The sequence below is a fragment of the Scyliorhinus torazame genome, chromosome 5 (assembly GCF_047496885.1).
Source record: "Scyliorhinus torazame isolate Kashiwa2021f chromosome 5, sScyTor2.1, whole genome shotgun sequence".
Classification (NCBI taxonomy): Eukaryota; Metazoa; Chordata; class Chondrichthyes; order Carcharhiniformes; family Scyliorhinidae; genus Scyliorhinus; species Scyliorhinus torazame.
In genome coordinates this window covers 142,286,602-142,306,411 of record NC_092711.1, presented here as the reverse complement: position 1 = coordinate 142,306,411, position 19,810 = coordinate 142,286,602, and the positions used below count along the sequence as shown (strand labels likewise).

The window sequence follows — 19,810 nt, the reverse complement described above, 5'->3', positions numbered from 1 at the left end:
GTCACCCCCACAATCCAAAAAATGTGCAGGGTAGGTGGATTGAACATGCTAAATTGCCCCTTAATTGGAAAAGATGAATTGGGAACTCTAAATTTAAAAAAAAACCAGAACAATACAGCACAGAAACAGGCCCTTCGGCCCTCCAAGCATGCGTCGAGAATGGTACCTGCCTAAACTAAAACCGTCTGCACTTATGGAGTCCATATCCTTCCATTCCCACCCTATTCATATATTTATCTAGTTGTCCCTTAAATGCCGCTACCGTACCTGCTCCCACCACCTCCCCAGGCAGCACGTTCCATATATTTCCCACCCTGTATAAAAAACCTGCTTCGCACATCTGTTCTGAACTTTTCCCCGCGCACTTTAAACCTATGTCCCCCTCGTACTTGACTCTCCTACCCGAGGAAAGAGCATCTGACTATCCACTCTGTCCATACCACTCATAATCTTGTAAACCTCTATCAGCTCGCCTCTCAACCTCTGTTGTTCCAGTGAGAACTGACCGGGTTTATCTATCGTGCTGTTGGGTAATTTGGATATTCTGAATTCTCCCTCCGTGTACCCGAACAGACGGCAGAATGTGGCGACTCGGGGCTTTTCACTTCATTGCAATGTCAATGTGAGCTTACTTGTGACAATAGAGATTATTATTATTAAAGACAGACCTTTCAAATGTTTAAACTGTGGGAAATTCTATAAAACGTCCGGGGAACTGATGTCCCATCAGCTTGTTCACACTGATGAGACCGTTCAGGTACTCTCACTGTGGGACTAGATTCAGCAACTCACTGTAGACCGGCGAATTCACACTGGGGAGATCTAAACTTTCCTTATAGTTAAAATTCTCCATCCCTGGTAACATCATCATAAATCTTCTCTGCAACGGGCAGCATGAGGTCCCAGGTTCGATCCCGAATCTGGGTCACTGTCCGTGGGGAGTTTGCACATTCTCCCCGTGTTTGCGTGGGTTTCGCCCCCACAACACAAAGTTGTGCAGGGTAGGTCGATTGGCCACAATAAATTGCCCCTTAATTGGAAAAAATTAATTGGGCACACTAAATTTAAATAAATAAATCTCCTCTGTAGTCTCTCTCGGATGATCACATCCTTCCTGTAATATGGCTGTGGTCTAACTGGTGTTTGATGCAGTTCCAGCACAATCTCCCTGTTCTCATAATCTCAGCCCTCGGCTACCAAAGGAAACTATCCCACCTGCCTCCCTAAGCACTGAAGAGAGAGAGTGAGAGGCAGCTGAGAGAGACAGAGGGAGAGAGAGGAAGCAGAGGGAGTGAGAGGCACCATAGAGAGAGGGGAACACCAGAGACTGAGAGAGGCAGGAGAGAGAGAGGAGAGAAGAGAGAGACAGTCTAGTCAGTAACAAAAATAAGTAATGGAATTGAGTTCAGATACGGATCTGCATGAACTGACACCAGTTTATTGACAGATTGACAAGGTAGTCACTGTACTTGAATCAATGTTATTCACTTTTGAAATTGAATGAACAAAGGGTCAGATTAACTATATCACAATCACCCAGTATCAACTAGGTCTGTTTAATACAGAACAGGATTAAACCCAGTGTCCAATATTACAGGTGTCTGTGGCTGTTTGATGCCTGGTTTCATTGTACAGCTGACAAGCCCACAGCTTCAGTGAACTCGTCTATCCAGGGTCTCTTTCTAAACCCTCATCACAACATAATACCTGGTTAGCTATTTAAATATGGTGAGTCTGGTTGGACAGCTAACACAAAGCTCAACCAGACACTATGGTTCTTCTTTCAACTGATTCCAGCTCCGACAAGGGGTCACAGCAACTCCAGCCTTCAGCTCTGTTACTGGGCTGTCATTGACATGAGCAAGAGAGAGAGAGCATGTTGCCTGAGGCTTAAATGGGAAGTTGAAACTTGTGACTCAAAACCAACTGTGTAAGATCTCTGAAAAGATCAGGAATTTTAAAAGATAAATTCTAAACCCAGTGAACAAATTAATGAGTCATAAGACAAAAACTTCAGGTTTTATGACTTTACTGCAACAAACTAGAAGCAACAATGCCTAAACACTATTTTTATAGGGAACGTATCCCTTAAACTACAAATAGAATGTAGCCCTTTTACTTTTAAGACAATCAAAAATCACACTCCATGGTTACGTCGCTGAAGTTGTCACTCAATTCTCCTGGAACCAGCCCAATGTGATTCCTCGTTCCTGTGTTTACTTCCATTCTGTTCCTTTGCCTGACTGGCAATCCTTAACCCCAGAAGTGTCTTTTGCAGTGATGGTTCTCCTGATGATATTCAGGTCCCGATAAACCAAGTGACTCTTCCAAATCCTGAAGTGGCGTTAGGTTTTTTTCTGCAAATCTTCATCTAATATCCAGTAAAAGGAATTTACAAATGGAAATTGAGAACAGGCAATTCTAGTTTCCATCCAACACTCTCCCCCATTCTCACTCTGCTGTAATATTCATCCTCCTAATTCTCTAAAGGTGCTGATTCAGGCTGACTGACAGATCCCTGCTCCCCGTTTTGGAGAGGCCTGAAAATCTCCATGCAGACTGCCAGACAGAAATATGTCTATGTTACTGAACTCAAAATGTGTGGAACATACAGACTGGATTCACTTCCTTTCTCTTCAGCTGCTGCAAGTCACCAATGCCCCCTCAGAATGAGAAAAGAAATGGAAAGATAAAGTAGACTTGGAGTGGCTGCTGCCTCTTGTGGGGCATTCCAGAACGAGAGGTCTTACGATAAGCGGTAGCAAATTCAAAAGTTTAAATTAAATAATTTTTTTTTAAGAGTACCCAATTCTTTTTTTTTCCAATTAAGGGGCAATTTAGTGTGACCAATCCACCTACTCTGCACATCTTTGGGTTGTGGGGGTGAAACCTACACAGACACGGGGAGAAAGTGCAAATTCCACACAGACAGTGACCCGGGGCCGGGATCGAACCCAGATCCTCAGCGCCGTAGGCAGCAGTGTTAACCATTGGGCCACAGTGCTGCCCTATTCAAAGCAGAGTTGAAGAGAAGCTGCTTCTCCCGAGGGCTGTGAATCTGTGGAATTCACTACCCCAGAGTGCGGAGGAGCTGGGACAGTGAGTAAATTTAGGGAGAAGTTCGACAGATTTTTAATTGGGTTGAAGGGTTCTGAAGAACTCTCAGGACGGTGGAGATAAGGCCAGGATGAGATCAGCGATGATCGAATGGCGGAGCAGACTCGATGGGCCAAATGGCCTAACTGTTCTTATATCATATGAACTTCTGAAAGGGGCAGACATTGATTTGCTCCCAGATGTTTCCCAGAGGAGGACGTTTTAGTCTGAAACCCATTGTTCAACCTCCACATTGTGACATCACAAAGGTGCTCATCCTCTAAATCAGCCAATAGGAATCCACTCGCTCCGTGGTGACGTCACTGCATTAGTGCGCACACGCCGGCGCGCGGACACGCGAGCGCCGCCCCCACCCTCTGTTCCGTCTCCCCCAACACATCCTCGAGACGGTTTCCAGCAACCGGCTGACAGTTCCCGCCTTCGGTGGTCTCCCCCTTCCCTGATCCGGGACTGCGCATGTCTCAGGGAGAGGGACTGCTGCGCATGCGTAGGTGAGCTCACTTCCGCTAACCTGCCCTCTCAGGTGTTCACCAATGGGAAGAGTTGGAGGACCGGAAAGACTCTGCCCCTCCGCCAATCAAAGCTCCCCCATTGTCTCGATGCGAAAGCTGCACATGGTGGTTTCTGCCGAGCAAAGCTGTTGTTCCCCGAACCCTGAATAAGTTTGAGCTGCACACAGACTCCTGTCTCCAACATCTGTGAGTAAAACACTTTATTTCCTCCTCCTTTCCATTTCTTTTCTCATTCTGACCTTCAATTGGTGACTTGCAGCAACTGAAGGGAAAGGAAGTGAATCCAGGGAGGGTGCAGACTCTGCAAAGCTTGGCCCAGGTCTCTCTCTCTCTCTCAAAGACATTGACATCCTTTGCCCCCTCAGCTTGACACATTTATTTGTCTGGCTAAAAGGACGATCTCTTTCCTAATGTTCACAATTAAAGGGCTGGTTTCCCCAGGAAATGGCTGACATTTAAGGGGTCAGTAAACAGGCTAAATCCAACTCAGCCAATTACTTCTCTGTATAAATACTCTCCATCATCAGCAAAGTAATGGAAGGGGTCATCAAGGGTCCTATTAAGTGGTACTTATTCTGCAATAACCTGCTCCAGGAAGCTCAGTTTGGGTTCCGCCAGGGTCACTCAGCTCCTGACCTCATTACAGCCTTGGTTCAAACTTGGACGAAAGAGCTGAATGCCAGAAATGAGGTGAGAGTGACTCCCCTTGACATCAAGGCAGCATTTGACTGAGTATGGCATCAAGGAGCCCTAGCTAAACTGGAGTCAATGGGAATCAGGGGATAACTCTTCACTGGTTGGATTTATACCTGGCACAAAGGAAGATGGTTGTGGTGATTGGAGGTCAGTCATCTCAGCTCCAGGACATCACTGCAGGAGTTCCTCAGGGCAGTATCCTAGGCCCAACCATCTTCAGCTGCTTCATCAATGATCTCCCTTCCATCATAAGGTGAGAAATGGTGATGTTTCTGGATCCGCGGGAGAAGGCTCTCACTGTCCACCCTATCTAACCCCCTGATCATTTTGTATGCCTCTATTAAGACTCCTCTTAACCTTCTTCGCTCTTAACGAAAACAACCTCAAGTCCATCAGCCTTTCCTCATAAGATTTTCCCTCCATACCAGGCAACATCCTGGTAAATCTCCTCTGCACCCGCTCCAAAGCTTCCACATTCTTCCTATAATGAGGTGACCAGAACTGTACGCAATACTCCAAATGCAGCCGTACCAGAGTTTTGTACAGCTGCAACATGACCTCATGACTCCGGAACTCAATCCCTCTACCAATAAAGACCAACACTCCATAGGCCGTCTTCACAACCCTATCAACCTGGGTGCCAACTTTCAGGGATCTATGTACATGGACACCGAGATCCCTCTGCTCATCCACACTTCCAAGAACTTTACCATTAGCCAAATATTCCGCATTCCTGTTATTCCTTCCAAAGTGAATCACCTCACACTTCTCTACATTAAACTCCATTTGCCACCTCTCAGCCCAGCTCTGCAGCTTATCTATGTCCCTCTGTAACCTGCAACATCCTTCCGCCCTGTCGACAACACCACCGACTTTAGTGTCGTCTGCAAAATTACTCACCCACCCTTCTGCGCCCTCCTCTAGGTCATTTATAAAAATTACAAACAGCAACGGCCCCAGAACAGATCCTTGTGGTACGCCACTTGTAACTGAAATCCATTCTGAACATTTCCCATCAACCACCACCCTCTGTCTTCTTTCAGCTAGCCAATTTCTGATCCACATCTCTAAATCACCCTCAATCCCCAGCCTCCGTATTTTCTGCAATAGCCTACCGTGGGGAACCTTATCAAACGCTTTACTGAAATCCACATACACCACATCAACTGCTCTACCCTCGTCTACCTGTTCAGTCACCTTCTCAAAGAACTCGATAAGGTTTGTGAGGCATGACCTACCTTTCACAAAGCCATGCTGACTATCCCTAATCATATTATTACTATCTAGATGATTATAAATCTTGTCTCTTAAAATCCCCTCCAAGACTTTACCCACAACAGACGTGAGGCTCACCGGTCTATAGTTGCAGGGGTTGTCTCTACTCCCCTTCTTGAACAAAGGAACCACCTTTGCTATCCTCCAGTCCTCTGGCACTATTCCTGTAGCCAATGATGACATAAAAATCAAAGCCAAAGGCTCAGCAATCTCTTCCCTGGCTTCCCAGAGAATCCTAGGATAAATCCCATCAGGCCCCGGGACTTATCTATTTTCAGCCTGTCCAGAATTGCCAACACCTCTTCCCTACGTACCTCAATGCCATCTATTCTAATAGCCTGGGTCTCAGCATTCTCCTCCACAACATTCTCTTTTTCCTGAGTGAATACTGACGAAAAATATTCATTTAGTATCTCGCCTATCTCTTTAGACTCCACACACAACTTCCCATCCCTGTCCTTGACTGGCCCTACTCTTACCCCAGTCATTCTTTTATTCCTGACATACCTATAGAAAGCTTTTGGGTTTTCCTTGATCCTACCTGCCAAATACTTCTCATGTCTCCTTGCTCATCGTAGATCTCTCGTTAGATCCTTCCTCGCTACCTTGTAACTATCAAGCGCCCCAACTGAAACTTCACACCTCATCTTCACATAGGCCTCCTTCTTCCTCTTAACAAGAGATTCCACTTCTTTGGTAAACCACGGTTCCCTCGCTCGACGCCTTCCTCCCTGCCTGACCGGTACGTACTTATCAAGAACACGCAGTAGCTGTTCCTTGAACAAGCTTCACATATCCAGTGTGCCTAACACTTGCAGCCTATTTCTCCAACCTATCCCCCCCCCCCCCCCCCCAAGTCATGTCTAATGGCATCATAATTGCCCTTCCCCATGCCTCCTGATGCCCCAAAGCCTGTCCACCAGACATCTACAAGCACAAGTCAGGAGTGTAATGGAATACACTCCACTTTGCTGGATGAGTGCAGCTCCAACAACACACAAGAAGCTCGACTCTATCCAGACAAAGCAGCCTGATTGATTGCATCGCCTTCCACAAACATTCAAACCTTCCACCACCGACAAACAGTAGCAGCTGTGTATACCATTTACAAGATACACTGCAGTAACTCCGAAAGGTTCCTCAGACAGCACCTTCCAAACCCCCAACCACTACCATCTGGAAGGACAAGAGCAGCAGAAACCTGGGAAGCCCACCACCTGGAGGTTCTCCTCCAAGTTACTCACCACCTTGACTTGGAAATATATTGCCATTCCTTCACTGTCCCTGGGGCAACATCCTGGAATTCCCTCCCTAACAGCACAGGGGATGTAGGGCAGCATGGTGGAGCAGTGGTTAGCGCTGCTGCCTCACGGCTCCGAGGTCCGAGGCTCCATCCCGGCTCTGGGTCACTGTCCGTGTGGAGTTTGCACATTCTCCCCGTGTTTGCTTGCGTTCACTCCCACAACCCAAAGATGTGCAGGGTAGCTGGATTGGTGACGCTAAATTGCCCCATAAGTGTAAAAAATGAATTAGGTACTCTAAATTTATAAAAAAACAAATGAAAAAGAAAAACAGCACAGGGGATGTACCTACACCTCAAGGACTGCAGCAGTTCAAGAAGGCAGCTCACCGCTACTTCGGAAGGGCAACTGGGGATGGGCAATAAATGCTGGCCTGACCAGCATTGTCCACGTCCCGTAAATTAATTTTTAAAAATGTAATATCGGACAGATGGTTCTGTGATAAAATACATCCATTATTATTTCTAGTTTTGTATCATAGTACTGTACCTACATCATATATTTCCAGTCATACAGTCACTGCAGCACTTCAGAATCCATTTGGGAACTCGAGTCAATGCTGACTCTCTGTACAGCAATCCAGTCAGTCCCATTCCTGCTCGATATCCCTGTTCCCCTGCAAGTTTATTTTCTTCAAGTAACCATCCTATTTTATTTTAAATTATCGATCATCTGGACTTCCACAACCCTTGTGGGTAGTGAGTTCCCTGTCATGACCACTCCATGACTAAATAAAATTCTTCCTCAGAATTTCCCTATCTCTAATCAGTAAATGTACTTATATGGAGAGTCTCTACTCTTGTGCAGGTTTTAGTGAGTTTAGATTTGTTGATCAGCACCTTCAGGAAAATTGGGAGGGAAAGTAAGTGAATACAATCTGTATATTACACACATTTTCCATCCAGTAATATAGATATATATCTGTCTGGCAGCCTGCATGAAGATTTTCAGGTCTGGAGGAAACAGTGAGCTTGGATCTGTCAATCAACCTGAATCAGTACCTTCAGGAGAATTGGGAGGGTGAATATTAGATCCAGCAGAGTGAGAATGGAGGGAGAGTGTGTGGGATTGAGATTTCGAGCATTTCAGGGAAAGAGAGAGGAAAGAATGTTCGATAGAAACGAGAATTGTTTGTTCTGAATTTCTATCCTGTACTGATATTGTAAAATCTGTTTGCAGGCAGTTCGATCGAGAGGAGTTTGAGGCCGATATCTCAAACTAAATATCACATCAAGAACTGATTGAGTCACTCAATTCTTGGGATCTTCGGCCTGAGAATCTAGAAGGAGAAATGTTTGTCTATTCTGTCTGCTTCACGAGATTTTAAACAACAGTGTGTCTGGAAAAGCACTGAGACACACACACCCGTGTGAGACTGTTATAGAGCACTGACTGTGGAAAGAACTTCAACCAGTGACACAGCCTGAAAACATACTACACCATTCACAGCAGGGAGAGACTGTGTGGGTGTTCTGTGTGTGGACAAGGCTTCAACTGATCGTCAAACGCGGTGAGACGTAAGATCACCCGGATCATGGCGAAACCATGGAAATGTGAGGATTGTGGGAGGGGATTTAGAGCCCCACACGAGCTGGCAACGCATCAACGCAGTCACACTGGCGAGCAGCCTTTCACCTGCTCTTGGTGTGAAAAGGGATTCGCTCACATTGGCACCCTGCAGAGACACGAACTAATTCACACTGCGGAGAGACCGTTCACCTGCTCTGACTGTGGGAAGGGATTCCCTCAGTTATCCCAGCTGCAGACACACCAGCGGGTTCACACTGGGGAGAGGCCTTTCACCTGCTCTCAGTGTGAAAAGGGATTCACTCAAATTGGCAACCTGCATACACACCAGCGAGTTCACACTGGAGAGAGGCCTTTCACCTGCTCTCAGTGTGAAAAGGGATTCGCTCACAATAGCGCCCTGCAGAGACACAAACTAATTCACACTGCGGAGAGACCGTTCACCTGCTCTGACTGTGGGAAGGGATTCATTCGGTTATCCCAGCTGCAGACACACCAGCGAGTTCACACTGGGGAGTGGCCTTTCACCTGCTCTGACTGTGGGAAGGTATTCCCTCGGTTATCCCAGCTGCAGACACACCAGCGAGTTCACACTGGAAAGAGTCCTTTCACCTGCTCTCAGTGTGAAAAGGGATTCGCTCAAATTGGCAGCCTGCGGAAACACGACCGAATTCACACTGGAGAGAGGCCTTTCACCTGTTCTCAGTGTGAAAAGAGATTCAATGACATTGGCAACCTGCGGAGACACGAACGAGTTCACACTGGGGAGAGGCCGTTCACCTGCTCTGACTGTGGGAAGGGATACACTCTGTTAGCCCACCTGCAGAGACACCAGCGAGTTCACACTGGAGAGAGACCTTTCACCTGCATTCAGTGTGAAAAGGGATTCACTGACAATGCCAGCCTGCGGAAACACGAACGAGTTCACACCGGGGATTATCCATTCAACTGCACTGTGTGTGATAAGGGATTCACTGATATTGGTAACCTTCGGAGACACGAACGAGTTCACACCGGGGAGAGGCCATTCATCTGCTCTGTGTGTGATATGGGATTCGCTCAATTATCCAGCCTGCTGAAACACAATGCCACTCACACCAAGAGCAGGCCCTTTAAATGCCCTGACTGCAGGCGGGGTTTCAAAAGCTCTCAGCTACTGATGTCCCACCAGCGCGTTCACTCTGAGGAGAGACCGTTCAGCTGCTCTCACTGCACAAAGAGCTTTAGATCCCCATCCAACCTGATGAAACACGAGCGAAGTCACACCGGGGAGAGCCCGTTCACCTCTCCGACTGGGAAAAGATTCACTCGGTCATCACTTGCTGAGCCACAATGTCACTCACAGCAATGAGAGATCCTTTAAATGCTCCGACTGTGGGAGTGGGTTTAAAAGCTCTCAGGTACTGATGTCCCACCAGCACATTCACACTGAGGAGAGACCGTTCAGCTGCTCTCACTGCACAAAGAGATTTCAAACATCAATCACGTTGTGGAGACACCAGCAAGTTCACACTGGAAAGAAGCCATTCACCTGCTCTCACTGTGGGGAGGGATTCACTCAGTCGTCCAACATGCTGAGACACCAAAGGGTTCACAAGTGATGTTGGGTTAGATTCTGCTGTTATTCCTGCTGTTAATTACATCCAGGACTGAACCTGGAGTGGGTGGAGGGGTTTGTCTCCTCGTCAACTCCTGGTGCTCGGATGTGGCGACCCTGGCGAACTACTGCTCCCCTGACCTGGAATACCCGACTGAAGTACCGTCCATACTACCTTCCACGGAGTTCACTTCTTCCATCATCATGGCGATCTACATCCCACCCCAGGCGGAAGTGAAGACGCCGCTTGATGAATTGTACACCGCTATAAATAACAATGAAGCAGAATACCCGGAGGCCTTGTTCATCGTAGCCGGAGACTTCAACCAGGCCAACCTCGAGTGTACTGCCAAAATTCCACCAACACCTCTCCTGTCCCAACAGGGGCCCCAACATCCTTGACCACTGCCACACAAACATCAAGGGCGCCTGATGATCCATCCACTGGCTGCACTTCGGAAAATCGGACCACAAGACGGTGCTCCTCCCGGCGTACAAGCAGAAACTTAAGCGGGAGAATCCGGTTAAGAAATGCTGGTCTGAGGCAACAGAAGAGCTCCTGTGCGACTGGTCCATATTCAAGAACTTGGCAGCTAACCTAAACGAGTATGCCAGCACCATCACAGACTTCATCAGCAAGTGTGTGGAGGATTGTGTGTCAAAGAAGGTAGTTCGTACGTTACCCAACCAGAACCCATGGTTTAATCGGGAGATTCAAGGCCACGTCTGAGGCGTTCAAGTCAGGCAACCCTGACCTATACAAAATAAAATCTAGGTACGACTTCTGCAAAGCCAAGAGACAACTGAAGAGTTGTCCAGACTGAGCTAGAATCATGGACTCTCATCGATTGTGGCAAGGCTTAAACAACATAATGCGCTAAGCTGAGTAGGATCTTTAGGAACAGCGCACCCCTTCCCGACAAACTCTAGCATTCTATGCTTATTTCGAGCAGGAAACCAACAAACCTTTGTCATCTGCCCCAGCAGCCTTGGGCACACCCGTGCCCACCGTCACAGCCTCCAAAGTCAGATTGGCCTTCTTGAAAGTGAACTCTCGGAAAGCGGCGGGTCCTGACGGAGTCCCTGCCACGCACCCAGATCCTGCGCGGACCAACTGGCAGGTGTGTTCGCGGACATCCTCAACCTCTCCCTACTCCGTTCTGAGATTCCCACTGCTTCAAGAAGACCACTATCATACCGGAAGAACCAGGCAACGTGCCTCAATGAATACCATTCGATGGCCTTGACATCGATCATTATGGAATGCTTAGACCACAGCTGGAGTAATGTGTGCAGTTTTACTCCCCTTACCTTAGGAAAGGTCTTGCCACAGAGGAACAGCAACAAAGTTTCACCAGACTTGTTCCAGGTTTGGCAGGACTGTCCCCTGAAGAGAGATTGGGGAAACTAGGCCTCTTTTCTCTAGAGTTTCAAGGAATGAGAGGGGATTTCATTGAAACTTACAAAATCCATAAAGGAATAGACCGGGTGGGTGCAGGTGAGATGTTTCCCCGAGTTGGAGAGTCTGGAACCAGGGGACACAATTTCAAACTAAGGGAGAAGTCACTTAATACGGGTCTCGGAGGAGACATTTCTTTACTCCGAGGGTTGTGAATCTTTGGAATTCTCGACCCCAGAGGTCTGTGGAAGCTCAGTCACTGGGAGTGTTTAAAGCAGCGACTGGCAGATTTCTGTTTCTTTGTTTAATAAATTATGTTTTTCTAATTAAGGGACAGTGAGCTTTGGACTGTGGGAGGAAACCGGAGCACCCGGAGGAAACCCACGCACACACGGGGAGAAAGTGCAAACTCTGCGCAAACTCTGCACAGACAGTGACCCAAGCTGGGAATCGAACGTGGGACCCAGGAGCTGTGAAGCAACTGTGCTAACCACTGTGCTACCGTGAAGTGGATGATCAGCCACGATCATATTGAATGGCGGCACAGGCTCGATGGGCTGAATGGCCATGTTGCCAGAAGAAAAAAAAGGTTTCTGATCTGAATAGTAAGAGATTGTAGAGCTCTGAGACTCCGAGGGATCTGGGTGTCCAAGAGCATGAATCACAAAAAGGGAATTGAATACAAAAGAAGGGAGGTTATGCTTCAGTTATACAGGACATTGATGAGTCCACATCTGGAGCACTGTGTACAGTATTGCTCTCATTTAAGAAATGATGTCAATGTGTTGGTAGCAGTTCAGAGAAGGTTTACTGGACTCATACCTGGAATTGGAGGCTGGGCTTATGAGGAATGATTGGACAGGCTGGGCTTGTGTCCGATGGATTGAATTGATTTGATTGAACCGTATCAGATCCTGAGGGGCCTTGACAGGGTGGATGTGGAAAGGATGTTTCCTCTTGTGGGAGAATCTAGAAATTGGAGTCGCTTTAAAAGTAACAACTTGCCCATTTAAGGCAGAGACCCTCTTTCTCTCAGGGTTGTGAGTCTTTGGAACTCTCTTCCTCAAAGGGCAGTGGAAGCAGAGTCTTTGAATATTTTGAAGACTGAGTTGAATAGATTCTTGATAAGCAAGGGGGTGAAAGGTTATCGGGGGGAATGTGGAGTTGAAGTTACAATCAGATCAACTTATTAAATGGTGGAGCAGGCTCGAGGGGCCTACTCCTGCTCCTAATTTGTATGTTATCACATCCTTCATAATAGATTGTAGCATTTTCCCTCCGACTGATGTAAGGTTAATGGGTCTGTGGTTCTCCGTTTTCTCTCTCCCTCCTTAAATAGTGGGGTTACATTTACCACCTTCCAATCTGCAGGAACCATTCCAGAATCTATAGAATTTTGAAAGATGATCACCAATGTATCCACTATCACTACAGCCACCTCTTTCAACACTCTGGGATGTAGAGCAGCAGCTTTTGGGGATTTATTAACTTTCAATCCCATTAATTTCTCCAGTACTACTTTTTCACTGATACTAATCTCTTTCAGTTCCTCGTGTTCACTGGTCTCTTGGTTCTCTCGTGTTTTTGGGACGATTTCTGTATCCTCCTCCATGAAGACAGACACACATTGTTTAGTTTCTCTGTCATTTCCTTATCCACCATTATAAACTCTCCTGTCTCTGCCTGGAATGGACCCACAATGGTCTTTGCGAATCTTTCCCTTTTCATATTTTACAGTAACTTTTCCAGTCAGTTTTTATGTTTCTCGCCAGTTTGCTCTCATATTCAATTTTCTCTTTATGAGTTTCTTGATCCTCCTTTCCTGAATTCTAAAACAAGTTTCCAATCCTCGGGGTTCCACTTATATTGGCAACTATGTGCGATGAGATCTCTTATTTTATCTTCAAAAATTAGCCCAAGATCTGGTTGATTGGAGGTGTCCAAAAATGCAACTTTATTGCTAATTATCCACCTTGATTCTCTTACTTAAAAATAAATCAAAATTCAGATGAAATAATACATCAAAACATAATAAAGAGAGTTGCACAAAAACATAAGACAATATTAGGAAATCAATAGATGGTTCAGAATTTCTTAAAGCATGAATACAGAACAAACTTTAGTCATGAAACTTTATTCTTAAAGAAATTCTTATCAATGGTCTACCCCTTATTGGTTTCAAATTCTCAGCTGAGGCTTCCTGATTTATTCAAATAACTCTCTTGTCACTTGGAGCATGATTTGTTATCCAGGCATTGGTCATTACTTAAGATTCATTAATGTCTATCAAATTAATTAAATGTCTACATGCTCCCGCCACGTGTACCAATCCTCTGAAGATAAAGCGTTCTGCATCAACCTTGTTTGTCGCTAAGGCTTTGCTACATTTTGTAAATGTTTCTGTTGCTAAGGCTGCGATACTTTTTCATTACTAGATGTATTTGTAGAACAATGGTTTATTCATTACGAGGGCTTTTATGCAACTTTTCTAGAAACCGTGTTAGATTCTGACACATTAAGTTGCTGTACAGCAATTCTCATATTATCTGAAACAATGACTATGCCTTGTGGATATTCTATTTTCTGTCTGTATGTATACTGAATTTAAAGAATTATACTGCATTGATTCTTCAAGGTACCAATAAATCAGTGAAGCAATAAATCTGTAATCGATTAATGAGCCTCTTGGAATCTTTAATTTTTCTTGTTAGTCACGGTTGCGTCACTTTTCCTGTTGGATTTTTGTTTCTTAAAGGAATCTATATTTTATGTAAATATGTGATAATTCCTTAAATGCGACTGCCTGTGTATCATTACACATTTTATTGTAAGTTCCCAATCAACTTGCCCCTCATCGCTTGACCGTTTCCTTCTGAGACAGAACCATGTAACTACCAAAGCCTATCTTTATCTGAACTGCATGCTTTGGGGTTCCAAACAGAAACAGGAACTGTCTGTCATCTACCTTCCAAACACCCTTTCACTCTGTGATCCTGGTGAAATTTGAAGCCAAGTATTTGCCACAAGGCTCAAGAGCATCAGCCCACTGGAGGCAAAGTCGTGAGACCGGCCAGTCCAGCAGAACGCAACCCTCCGACCCTCCCCATTGACCAACTGACAGAATGAACACAATGCTGTTCTGGGTGTAATTGAGAGTAGCAACAATAACAGCAGAATCCAACCCCTGTAATCACTTGTGACCTTGTTGGTGTCTCAGCAGGAACAAGGAAACACAGAATCCCTTCCCACATTGAGTGCAGGTGAATGCTCACTCCCCGGGGTGAACTGGCTGATGTCTCCGCAGGGTGGATAAATGTCTGAATCCCTTCCCACACTGAGAGCAGCTGAATGGCCTCTCCCAGTGTGAATGCGCCGATGAGCTTCCAGTGCAGATGGGGCTTTGAATCCCTTCCCACAGTCCCGACATTTCCACTGTTTCTCCATGTTTTGGGTCTCCTTGTGTCTCTCCGGGTTAGACAATTGAAGCCTTACTCACACACACAACACATGTACAGTCCCTCCCCACTGTGAAGCTCTGTAACTGGTTGAAGCTCTTTCCACAGTCAGTGCTCTGGAACACTCTCACTCGGGTGTGTGTGACCCAAAGAATCAAGTGACTGTCAGATCAAGATGTGATGTTTGGGATTTCTGTCTGTAATACCTCCTTTTCTAATATCCTGGAAAAACAATTTACAAAATACATCACTGCAAATACAGGATAGAAACTCAGAACAGATAGTTCTAGTTTCTCTGGAACATTCTTCCCTCCCTTATTCCCCAAAATCTGTAAATCTCCATCCCACACACACTCCCTCCATTCACTGTATCTAATATTCACCCTCCCAATTCTGAAGGTGCTGATTCAGGCTGATTGACAGATCCCTGCTCACTGCTTCCTGTCCTGGACACAGAGATCATAACAAATAGGAGCTGCAGTCGACCATTTGGCCCATTAAACTTGCTCAACCCTTTATTTGTCGTATGAGGAACGGTTGAGGACTCTGGGTCTGTTCTCGTTGGAGTTTAGAAGGATCAGGGGGGGGATCTTATTGAATCTTACAGGATACTGCGAGGCCTGGATAGAGTGGACATGGGGAGGATGTTTCCACTTGTAGGAAAACTGGAACCAGAAGACACACTCAGACTAAAGGGAGGATCCTTTAAAACAAATGTGAGGAGGAATTTTTTCAGCCAGAGGGTGGTAAATCTGTGCAACTCTTTGCCCCATTTGAGCTTTCCTCATTTGGGAAGGCCCACGTGCCTCGGACACCAAAGACATGGCCGGTAGCGACAAGCCCCACCATCAAGGTAACGGATTTAATTGGACATTATCGATCAAGGCCAAATCACTGAGTGTCTTTAAGACAGAGATAGATAGATTCTTGATTAATAAGGGGATCAGAGGTTATGGGGAGAAGGCAGGAGAATGGGAATGAGAAAATATCAGCCATGATTGAATGGCGGAGCAGACTCGATGGGCCGAGTGGCCTAATTCAGCACCTGTGTCTTATTAGTGTCACAAGTAGGCTTACATTAACGTTGCAATGAAGTTACTGTGAAAATTAAGGTTGAACCTATCCAACCTTGGCTCCCTTACACAATTGAAATCCGCACCACCCCCTCCCATAATCAGCTGGTGAGATTTGACCATTTTGAAGGCAGTGCTGGATAGATTCTTGAGAAGCAAGGGCGTGAAAGGTTATTGGGGGGTTGCTGGGAGTGAGGAGTTGAGGTTACAATCAGATCAGCTGTGAACTTATTGAGGGAGCTGCTCCACAGTTTGGTTGTGGGATGCAGAATGTATTGATCCCATAACCCGACTCATTCCACTTCCCTTTCTCTTTCCTCTTTTTCGGAGGTCATGTTTGGCTGATCCCACATGCTATTTACACTTCTGAACCTTTTGGTGTTTGCTGCTACACAAAATCGGGCTGCTCTAAAATGTGGCCTCTTCAGTGAACCTCTGAGCACCCGGGACAAAACCGAATAGAACCGACCCCGCTAAAATTCGGCCGGGTTAAGAAAGCCTCAATTACTGTATTAAGTTGATCTTTTCTCTACACCTTCCTACAACGTAACATTATATTCTGCAGTCTCTCCTTCCTTCCCTATTTACGGTATGCATTGTTTGTACTGCATGCAAGAAACAATACTTTTTACTGTATCCTAATACACGTGACAATAATAAATCAAATCCAATCAAAAAAACTACATTTACATCATGATCAAAACATATACACAAAAACAGGCAAAGAATTATACAGTCAATAGGAAAGACAATCGGGCGGGTGTCTATTCTGCACTGGTTGCCTGCTCATTTAAGGGATTTGGTTCTTCTTGATCTTGGATGTCCTCCCCGGGTCTTCAGAAGATGTCTCTCCCCTGGAAGGTGTTGTCGTCTCTTTTGCAGAAGATTAGGAGCAGCAAGGGGTTCTTCAGCAATCTCGGTTTCTGCAGATTGACCAGAAGTCGCAGTCACATGATCGGGTAGTATGGATGGTGGTTCATCCTGAGGTAGTTCTAGCACACACAGTACTGGCACATTGATGGATGTCTCTAACAACTGATCTGTGTTGTCTTCACACTCGCTGATCTTCAGTTTGCACAATGTGGGAGACAGGGCCAGTTTCAGACAACACAGTTACAGGGACCCTCTTCTCGCTGGTGGAGCAGCTGCAGACCAAAACCTGCTCTCCTAGTCCAAAAAAGCATTTTTTGGGATTCCCTTCTCCTCTTCAGGTTTGTGACTGCTGATTGTGTTCCACTGTCTCAGACGTCTCCAGGGCAAATGTTGGTCAGATGTCGTTCTCAGCTTCGAGGTGCGACGATGCATTTCCAGCACACATGGAGATCTGAATCCCTTCCCAGCCACCACATTCTACGGTTTCTTCATGGTGTGGGTGCATTTGTGACTCTGCGGGTTGGACAATCAGTTCAAATGTCATCCACACACAGAGCACATGTATGGTCTCTCCCCGCTGTGAAGGATGTGATAAATTTCTTCTGCTTTTTAATGAGTAAAAGCTCTTTCCACAGTCAGCGCTCTGGAACACTCTCACTCGGGTGTGTGTGTCTTGGTGCTTTTCCAGTCACACTGATGATTAAAATCTTTTGAAGCCGACAGAACAGAAAACATTTCTCCTTCCAGATTCAAAGGCCGATGATATTCCGGTCTCAAGGAAACGAGTGAATCTATCAGATCGAGACACATTTGAAATTTCTGTCTGTAATTCCTCCTCTTCTAATATCCTGGAAAAACAATTTACAAAAGACATCACTGTCAGTGCAGGATAGAGATTCAGAACAGACAATTCTAGTTTCTCTGGAACATTCTTTCCTCTCTAATTCCCCAAAAGCTGTAAATCTCCATCCCACACACTCTCCCTCCATTCTCACTCTGCTGTATCTAATATTCACCCTCCCAATTCTCCTGAAGGTGCTGATTCAGGCTGAGTGACAGATCCCTGCTCACTGCTTCCTGTTCTAGACACAGAAACATGAAAATTTAAATGCAGGCTGCCAGACAGATATATGTTTATAATTACTGGACTAAAAACTATAGAATCTACCGTGCAGGAGGCCATTCAGCCCACCGAGTCTGCACCGGCCCTTACAAAGAGCACCCTACTCAAGCCCACGTCTCTACCCTATCCCCATAATCCATAACCGAGTAACCCCCACTTAATCTTTTTGGACACTAAGGGCAATTTAGCATGGCCAATCCGCCTAACCCACACATCTTTGGACTGTGGGAGGAAATCGGAGCACCCAGAGGAAACCCACGCAGACACGGTGAGAACGTGCAGACTCCGCACAGACAGCGTTTGGTTCATTGATCTGAAAAGGAAAGTCACCTAAAGTCAGCACAATTGGGCACAGTTGGGAATGTTTGCAACCAATCCCTTTGCAAACAAACCGAGAAGTTAACCCTTTCCACTGACAGCACGGTGACAATTTGCCTTTTAAAGATTTGGCTTTATCCCATTTCTTATCTTTCAAAACAGGTGTTTGAGAACGGGAGATATGGGAGTTATCGCCAAACTGATTTCAAATACTTGTGTCTCTGATATACAAAGACAATATTGTGTGAATGCAATTACTATTGGACAGTAAAGTTTCTCCAGGACTCCTGAATGAGACTGATAATAATTAATAGGATGGCCCACTTAGAATAAGATATAGAGAAAATCACATCACCCAATGGGAAATGGGATAACTCACCCTGGGGAGAGTTCAATAGAATAGAACGATGTTATATCGATGTACATTCTAGTGAAAATCAGTGTAGATCAGACAAATAAATTGATAACTTTCTCTTGGAGATAAATATGTCCCTGCCTCTTAACTTTAAAAGATAAACTGAATTGATTGGCCATTGACTGAGGCATTGGAGCCATGCAGGGAGAGGGAAGTACAGATCCTCCAACAGAGATCCCCCCGCCAGATTTTTCGGTGAGATCACCTGAAAGTCCAAGAGTGACGTGTATGGCACATGGAGCCTGATACTGGGATACCAGTGTCGGTGTGCTGATGTGGAAATGCATGGTGAAGCTGGAAGCTGCACTGAAGAACGGGTCCCAGACATACTCAGCTATTCGATAACAGAACATCGAGTGATTAATGTGGTCAGTAGAATGAGACAACATTTTAATTCATTATGATATTGACACATACTCCACTGAAAAACTGACTTTAAAACAATCAGAATATAATTATATACACTTGTATCTGTCAGTGGGAGTGAAATTAAAGTGAAAAGGGATCTAGAATCTGGATTCAGAAAATATCCACAAGGTGGAGGTAGCTGAACAGAGAGCTGGAGAATCTTTAAAGTCCGTACATGAACTTCTGTTTGAAGCTGATGTATTTTCAACATGCCAATAATTTGGAATGGTGTGAGATGCTCTGCAGCTGGGAAAGATGAATCTAAGTGAACAGTTATCACATTTTACTGGAAAGGTTTTTACTTTTATTCTTGGCGGCAGCTCAAGCATTTGTGTTGCTGATTCTGATAATTTTAGCAGTTTTAGTATGTTATCGAAATGTGTTATCGATGTAATCAAGAAATTATGAAAACAAACTTGTAGTGTAGAAATAGGTGGGTTGATCAGAAATCAGTTGAGAGAAGTCAATAAGGATATTCACTTCTCAAGACGAGAAGATTTGTAAGAAATAAATGATAAAACATGAAGGCATTTATTGAATATTATAAGAATAGCTCACTTCCTTTCTCGCCTGTGAAGAAATCTTCCACAGCAGCTTGCTGGGTGACAAACACAGGACAGACCTGTTCTTTCTGCCCAGGACTGGTCTCTAACACAGGCTCTTAAATTGACATTTCTAACCCTGATATGATTGGATCTCAGGATCCATCCGCAAACCATTT

General features: G+C 45.4%; 1 protein-coding gene across 1 annotated transcript; it reads left to right on the top strand.

The window, feature by feature from the left end:
- The first annotated feature begins 3,675 nt into the window (after positions 1-3,675).
- LOC140419897 (uncharacterized) lies at positions 3,676-14,101 on the top strand. Its single transcript, XM_072503934.1, has 2 exons — positions 3,676-3,815; positions 8,081-14,101. Exon 2 carries the CDS (start codon positions 8,436-8,438, stop codon positions 9,777-9,779), a length of 1,344 nt encoding a protein of 447 aa, XP_072360035.1. The 5' UTR covers positions 3,676-3,815; positions 8,081-8,435; the 3' UTR covers positions 9,780-14,101.
- Positions 14,102-19,810: the final 5,709 nt, after the last annotated feature.